The sequence below is a fragment of the Dipteris shenzhenensis genome, chromosome 13, assembly GCF_047967505.1.
Source record: "Dipteris shenzhenensis isolate YYH24624 ecotype China chromosome 13, Dip_SZ_1.0, whole genome shotgun sequence".
In the NCBI taxonomy this organism is placed as follows: Eukaryota; Viridiplantae; Streptophyta; class Polypodiopsida; order Gleicheniales; family Dipteridaceae; genus Dipteris; species Dipteris shenzhenensis.
The window spans coordinates 2,357,576-2,364,788 of record NC_141608.1 but is presented as its reverse complement, the minus strand read 5'-3'; the positions used below and the strand labels follow the sequence as shown (position 1 = coordinate 2,364,788).

General features: G+C 42.5%; 1 protein-coding gene across 1 annotated transcript; it reads right to left on the bottom strand.

Annotated features, from left to right (window-relative positions):
- Positions 1 to 4,196: 4,196 nt before the first annotated feature.
- LOC147894920 (uncharacterized) lies at positions 4,197 to 6,076 on the bottom strand. Its single transcript, XM_087383999.1, has 5 exons — positions 5,759 to 6,076; positions 5,565 to 5,633; positions 5,346 to 5,437; positions 5,115 to 5,245; positions 4,197 to 5,013 (listed from the first exon to the last, which is right to left on the bottom strand). Exons 1-5 carry the CDS (start codon positions 6,049 to 6,051, stop codon positions 4,633 to 4,635), a joined length of 966 nt encoding a protein of 321 aa, XP_087240125.1. The 5' UTR covers positions 6,052 to 6,076; the 3' UTR covers positions 4,197 to 4,632.
- Positions 6,077 to 7,213: the final 1,137 nt, after the last annotated feature.

Here is a 7,213-nt window from a genome sequence, read left to right as displayed (position 1 = left end):
CAACTCCCTTTAGTAAGAATACCTATGAACATTTTGAGTATGAGATGAATTTAACAATATGCCATGGGTAAAAGTTAGTCAAATTAGCATGATTGTGCTCTATGCTAAGAGAGCTTCAAACATGTTTTTACACCTTGAAAATTGTAACATATGAAAAGGTTACATGATTTTGAAAGGAGTTGGTCTTTTATATGTTGGTGTTTTTTTTGTCTTAACCCCCCCATCCAAAAGACCCCCCCCCTGGTCCCCATCCAAAAGAACCCCCCCTTGGGTATCACATCCAAAAGACCCCCCCCCCTCTTCCAAAAGAACCCCACCTTGGGTATCACATATTATGAAAAATATGTACAAATCTTAAAATCTTTCATATTTTTGAAGTATAAGCCTTATGCTTTGTGGTAAGGAAGACTGGAGATTGTAGTAGGGAGAACTAGAGATTGTCATATTTTTCCCTTGCATATTTAAAACTTTTGTTAGGAAATCCATGCACATTATATATGGACCTTGTCCCCCCATCCCCTAGATTTTGGACAAGAGTAGTAACATAATACATATTGAGTTTGTGCCCCAAGTAGAATTCACACTCAGCCCATTCTTTCCCAAGAACTTACCATCTACTATGGCATATAGAGCTTCCTTTAGCTCTTCTTCTATAGATGGTCTACCAACATTGACTCTCCTAATGTGAAACCTTGCATTCTATTCCTTGGTGTACCTCCTCCACATAGCCAAACTAGTCACAACATCTTGTGCATCTCTTTTCCCCATTAGGAAGCTCAACTCCTCGTGAATCACTTACCCACATACCAAAACCATTGTCCTACGAGTTAACCACTCTGTCAATAAATTCCCTTTCTTGCTTGCATTTAAGAGCTTGAAAGAACATATTCAAGGGGAAATTGGACACGTCAAATCGTTTTATCGACTTTTAATTAGGGCATGATGTGTTTCATCCAATTCTCTCTCCTACATAGCAATCTCTATATTCCACCAAAAGTGCACGAAAATAGGGTCTTTATAAGCCTTAAAGTGAGCTGCATATAGAGACTACCAAATTGCCATCAAGGACTTCATTAAGTCATTACATTTAGTCCTATACTAGTCTAGTTCTGTCACCTTATGTAGTACTATGTGGATGGCAACATCCCACCACCCCTAGCAAGGATCGTTAAAGTCATACTAGGAGTCCTACCATGCTCTCTCCACCATTCTGCGGAAGTCTTGGGAGGCCAAGAACCATTTATCAAACTTAAAGGGGATCTCTGGGGATCTTCCTATGATGTGTAGAACACAAAAATGCTAAACTATCGGAATGTGGTGAGATAGACTTCTCTATGTGAGGGACTCCCCACATAGAGATAAACTTCTCTATGTGAGGGACTCCCCACATAAACTTCTCTATGTGAGGGGCTCCCCACATTGGGCCTCTCATCATCCACCAACCTTCTTCGAAAACGTAAAGCATGTCTAGACTTCCTACATGTAACTCATTTCCCTCCCTCTGTTTACTCCATGTGAATTCTCCTACTCCTTCTAGATAAAGCTCTTTAGAATCCACCAACCCTTAGTTCCATGTGTCACATTCTAGACCTGAAGGAGTGCTACCCTGATGGGGTTTGCTCGAGTGGGCTCTTGGTCCAATTACCACCCAAGAACCAATGGCTACCATTCAGTTATGAGTTGAGTCTTCTATCCCCTCTTCCTATTGAGAATCTAGAGCATACACACTCACCACCCTAAACTCAAACGCTTCTACCATCACAAAGGTAGCTATCCACCACCCCTCAATATCCCTGAACAACTCTTTCGATGTCAACAAGTTTTGCACCAAAATTGCCGATCCCCCTTTCCCATCTTGCGGGCAACATCATATCCTAATTTGTGACCACAAAGGTAGCTATCCACCACCCCTCGATATCCTTGAATAACTCTTTCGACGTCAACAACTTTTGCACCAGAATTGCTGATCCCCCTTTCCCATCTTGCGGGCAACATCATATCCTAATTTGCGACCACAAAGGTAGCTACCCACCACCCCTCGATATCCCTGAACAACTCTTTCGATGTCAACAACTTTTGCACCAGAATTGCTGATCCCCCTTTCCCATCTTGCGGGCAACATCATATCCTAATTTGCGACACAAGAACCACAAACTATGTTCTGCACTGCACTTAAATTCCTATAGTATAACAACTTTTAGCCCTCACCTTTTGATGTTGCAAGCTGGGATGAGTGCCTAGAGTCTCACCTCAAGCTTCCCCACTAGAAGGTCCACTTGCCATCATAGAAATCATAGCATAGCTCTCTTCCCTGTCCATATATATTTAGGAATTATCCATAATCATGCTGCCAAAATTCTTTCCCAAGTCCTCCCTAAAATCTCGGATTTTCTTAAGCATGATAGAGTAAATAGATGGCTTTCACATTAGTGAGGAGAAGGCATGTCTTGTGTAGGTCTTGAATTTTCACTAAAAATGTCTTTCCCCCCACCTTCAATAATAATTTTTTCACTTCTTTTTGTCTTCATCCAATTCATAGGATTTGGGAATTTTAAATGTTTAGTAAAAGGTCCCCTCGCGTGGGAAAATTATGTGCCTCAATTCAAAATTCATGTTATGTTGGTTTGGGGCTTCTCTTCTTACACATGATTTCTTGCTTTCCAAGACTTTGTATGTAGAACATATTGCCAAAATAGGAAAGCCTCTCTTGTATCTCATTTTTGAATACCTTCATACCGATCTTAAGTATTGCATCGATCATTATGGCTGTGGTCAGTCGAGGGCTCGTGTTCCTCTAATGTTTCTTTCTATCCTTGTGCCACAGGTGCCCTTTCTATACATTTCTACTTCTTCCTTTGGTTTAGCTATTGACTTCTAAAACATCATAGCTTCATGTACCTGTGCAAGGGCAAAGTCTCCCCCTATAAAAATGTTGTCAACTTCAAGTATTATTGACTTCTACTTTTGACCGACTTTATGTACCTTTTCAAGGAAAACAAATGTGTGGTTATACGCTAAATGCGAAGTGCTATATGATAAATGCAAATTCCCATGTGCTATGCATAAACTATGAATATACTATAAATCTAAGGCATGGCACATTCCTTGGTCTTATAATTTTTAGAGAGGAACTGTCCCCACACAAATGTGTAGTTATTTATGTGCTAAATGTAAAGTGCTATGTGCGAAGTGCAAAATGCTTTCCAATTATCTAGCACAAAATCTATTCACAAGTTCAATATTCAATTTCAAGCTCACTTTGCATAGTGCTACATGCTAAATGTGAATTGCTATGTGTCCGAGGAAGGGCATACTCATTGGTCTTTTCAACAAGAGACATATACTGTTTTTTAACAACTGCTTGCTCGGATCTAGTTATTGTTGCACTTTGTCTCATATATGTCTCATAGACCCATGAGGTCTTCTATAAACGTTAATCTCTCTCTCTCTCTCTCTCTCTCTCTCTCTCTCTCTCTCATACATACACACACACACATTGCCTTTGAATGTTACTAAGTGAATGCTAATAAAGTTGTTTAGGATCACCATCCCAACCTTTCCTTAATCTTGCTAAAATTTGTCGACACTGTGGGATCAACTCGCCGGATATGCTCATAAAGCATGTATATAGCCTAACCTAGGAGTCAATTCCTATTGAGTTTAGGAACTAGAGACTCTCCACTCCCAAGAGCCATGTAAAGTCATCTTGTCCTTCCCTAGAAATGACGCAATTCGTCAACCAATGATCTAGAACATCGTGGACTACGAAAGGCTCCCCATACCTCTCATACCAACCTTTTTGTAACTGGTCCTTTTTGAGGCGTGACCAGCTTTTTAATATATCCGACCTTTAATGTAAAACAAGAGGAATGATAATAAATCATTCATAAGGCCTACCTGAAGCGAAAGAGGGTAGAGATGATGAATTGAAAGCAATGATATATATATATATATAGAGAGAGAGAGAGAGACACAGAGAGAGAGTAAAAATACTGGGACATGCACCAATCACCATCCCTCAAAAACTTGGCCAAATTGAATTAAACAAGGTGAATGATAACAAATAATTCATAAGGCCTACCCGAGATTCAAATAGCGAAAGACGACGGAGATGATGAATTGATAGGGATGGGGGAGACAAAGTAAGAGAGAGAGACAGAGGAGGGGTCTAAAATAGCATGCGGATCAATAAAAAATGAAAATAAACATTGGCTATTTTCGCTTCTTGTTGAATCGCCTTCACTTAAGACCTACCTATGGCAGGCAAAAATAAGCATGTTCTAGTGAGGGTTGCCTTCACATAGGCCTCCTGGTGGCAGGCCAAAAACATGTAATTTTTCCAATTGAGAGCCCTTCTCGATGAAGCATACACTTGAGTTTAAACTTTTTATTTTCCCCACAAGACACAAATGCCAAGTACAACGGCAGATCACACGATAAGCAGCAGGTTTCTTTCATGGGAATTGATTGCAGGCAGCCGTAGAGAACTACTCTACTGCCCACTGAGTTTACGCTTACATCAAATCTGTGTTCAACTCTCTTTGTTACCCTATTGTTCTCCTACTGAGTTTACACTTACATGAACTCTCTGGTGCAACTTTCTTTGAGCCAAACAGATCATGCTACGGGAACCTAAGCGGCGGCGGCCTGAAGCATCATCATACTACTGAAAGCTGAAAAGAAATGGCGATCGAGTTGGGCTTTGCTTGCAGTCCTCACATGTTGCAGCTGCCAACCCACCACAGCGGCTGCAGCAGCTAACAATTGGGTCCTCAAATCCACCACCGGCAGCCTGCAACGGACCATCACCTGCAGAAGGTAGACTAAGTTGAACTTGGAGACATTCTCGGCTGTAGACGCTGTTGTCGATGATGGAGAAGAAGACGCAGAAGCCTTGGTTGCTCCATCATTCCGAATGACTTCCGCAGTGTCCTTCAGCTTATCCGCAGCTCCCTTGAGATCATCGCTGGTCTCCCTCAGATCGTCTGCCACTGACTTTGAGGTCTTCTCCACCTGAAACAAACCCGCCCCATGTCCATTAAGCTCTCCTTCAACAGCCATGGCTTACTAGTCTACCTCAACACCATTGCACATTTGCGCTCTCGAGGGTTTACCTTGTCCATCAAGGCTTCTACCTTGTCGACATCTTCAGACACCATATCAGCTACCTTCTCCACCTCTTGGGCCGTAGTCTCTATGGTTTTGGCAGTCTTTTTCACAAACTCGGCCGCTTTATCCACTTTTTCTGCGAAACAACTCATGGAAAACCCCGGGAATCAACGCGCTCCCACTGAAGAATAAATTGCGCAAGACAGCACGCTGACCTTCAAGCTTCTCGAGCTTACCTTCAACTTCCTCGATTACGCTTTCCTTTCCGGAAATGAGGTCCGCAATGGTTCCGGGAAGTCGCCATACGCCACTGAGTATGTCCCATAGTCTGCATCATTTGTGTAATTCAAGAGTCAGACTCCGCACTATTCCGTTGCGAGGCCAAAGCACGACACTAAAGACCTCCCTTTTCGAGGTAGATCCACAAAGCACAGAGTCTTGAGAGAGTTACGTACATTGTCCCCGAGAATGCAAGCACTTGAGGCCTGAAATTTATCTCTCCTGCCTTGTCTTCCAACAAGATCCTGTTTGGATCACAAAGGTAACAATCACAAAGGCAACGATCATTGCGGATCAAGTGTTGCCAAGTAGCCAAAATGTGCGTCAAAGAGAATCAACAGCGATCTAGCCAGTCCGACTGTGTGTATACCTTGAAATTGGAGATTGAGTAAGTCCTGCCCGAGTGACCAGGGAAGCATGTCTGGGAATGCTTAGAAAAGGAGGGAGCCCGTGCACGCTTGCGGGCTGTCTTGCAAGATTTGTGGATGGCAAGGAAGGGCCTCGCGTACTGGGAAGATGGCTTAGGCTGCACAGAGCATTTGCTGCCATATCTGAGACAGAGGAAGCTCCCAGGGAAGAAGAAGAGCGCAAGCACGATGAATAAAGAAGACCGTAGTAATATTGACTTGGAGAATCAAAAAGTCCATGGAAATATTGACTCATAGAGGATAACCAATCATGGTTTGGTTATCTCAAGATGTTTGGCCCCCACCATTGCTAAAATCATCGAGTTGGTTTTGGGTCCTAGGCTACCAATCAGCATGGAAGGGGTATGTAATTTTCACAGCTATAATTACCCAATACTCTCTTGTGAGGTGACGCTAACTATATTTATATTCTAGGCTACAAAAAATGCTAATTTGCCAGGACAGGAATGCATATGGAAGTTGATGCTAGTCTATTTCTCATGCGATGTCTATTCTATTGGCTAGAAGAGACCGAGGTTGAGGCTTCAGAGTATTGGAATCTCATAGTAGATATATTTATGCTTGCCTCTTCAAGGTGATGGTCATTCATTTTGGACATTGGTCTTTCTTTTAGGGTGACCACCCTAGTGCCCACACTTGAAATATGTGCATAAAACATGGAATTTTCTTCTTAAGATATGCTCACGGTCTTAAATTTTATAGCAAGGTGAAGGCGTTCATGTATTTGAAGATCTTGTTTTAAGTAAAGCATCCCGTTTACCCACATCTCATGCACTCAATAGTGCATGCCACAAGTCCTTGGATGGACCTGATCAGACCCCTCCCACAAGTTCAAAGCCCTGGAAAACAATCATCGGGAAGAAAGGAAGGACGGTGGTGTGAAAGAATGATGAATTAGTTGACAAATGCGATGGAAGTCACTAGGTTTCCCCTCAACCGGGCACATCGAATACATCGAAGGAAGAGCTCCCAAGAGGTGAGCAATATTTTAGAGATGCTAACGGTGTTGTCCAGGCAAAGGCAAGTGTTTCTATCGAGCCACCAAAGAGGAGGAGATGGCCGATGCAAACCATCGCAAAAGAGGTTTCGAAGAAAAAATTTGGCAAAAGGCCAAGGTGGAAGAAGGTTGGAAGGTGGCCAGGTCTCTCACCCAAGAACGCTTTTAAAGTGAATCAAGGAGGTGGTGAGGAGTTCAGCTAGGGATAACAGGTTCAACTTCTTTAAGGACACTTATAAATCCCTTAGCCATTGGTTTCAAAATGCACAAAGACAAGGTAATGAGTGGGTCATGTATTAAGGTCATGATTTGGAATGTGAGGGGGTGATGCAGTAAGAGCAAGCATAAAGATCGTCTTTTGGTCATCAAGAGGGTAAAGCTAGGCATAGTTTTGTTTCAA

Coding starts and splice junctions, on each gene's coding strand:
- LOC147894920 (XM_087383999.1), bottom strand. CDS start 6,051: ATGAGTCAATATTTCCATGGACTTTTTGATTCTCCAAGTCAATATTAC. Junction 5,438..5,564: donor CTTGCATTCTCGGGGACAAT/GTACGTAACTCT, acceptor CAAATGATGCAG/ACTATGGGACATACTCAGTG. Junction 5,246..5,345: donor CGTAATCGAGGAAGTTGAAG/GTAAGCTCGAGA, acceptor GTTGTTTCGCAG/AAAAAGTGGATAAAGCGGCC.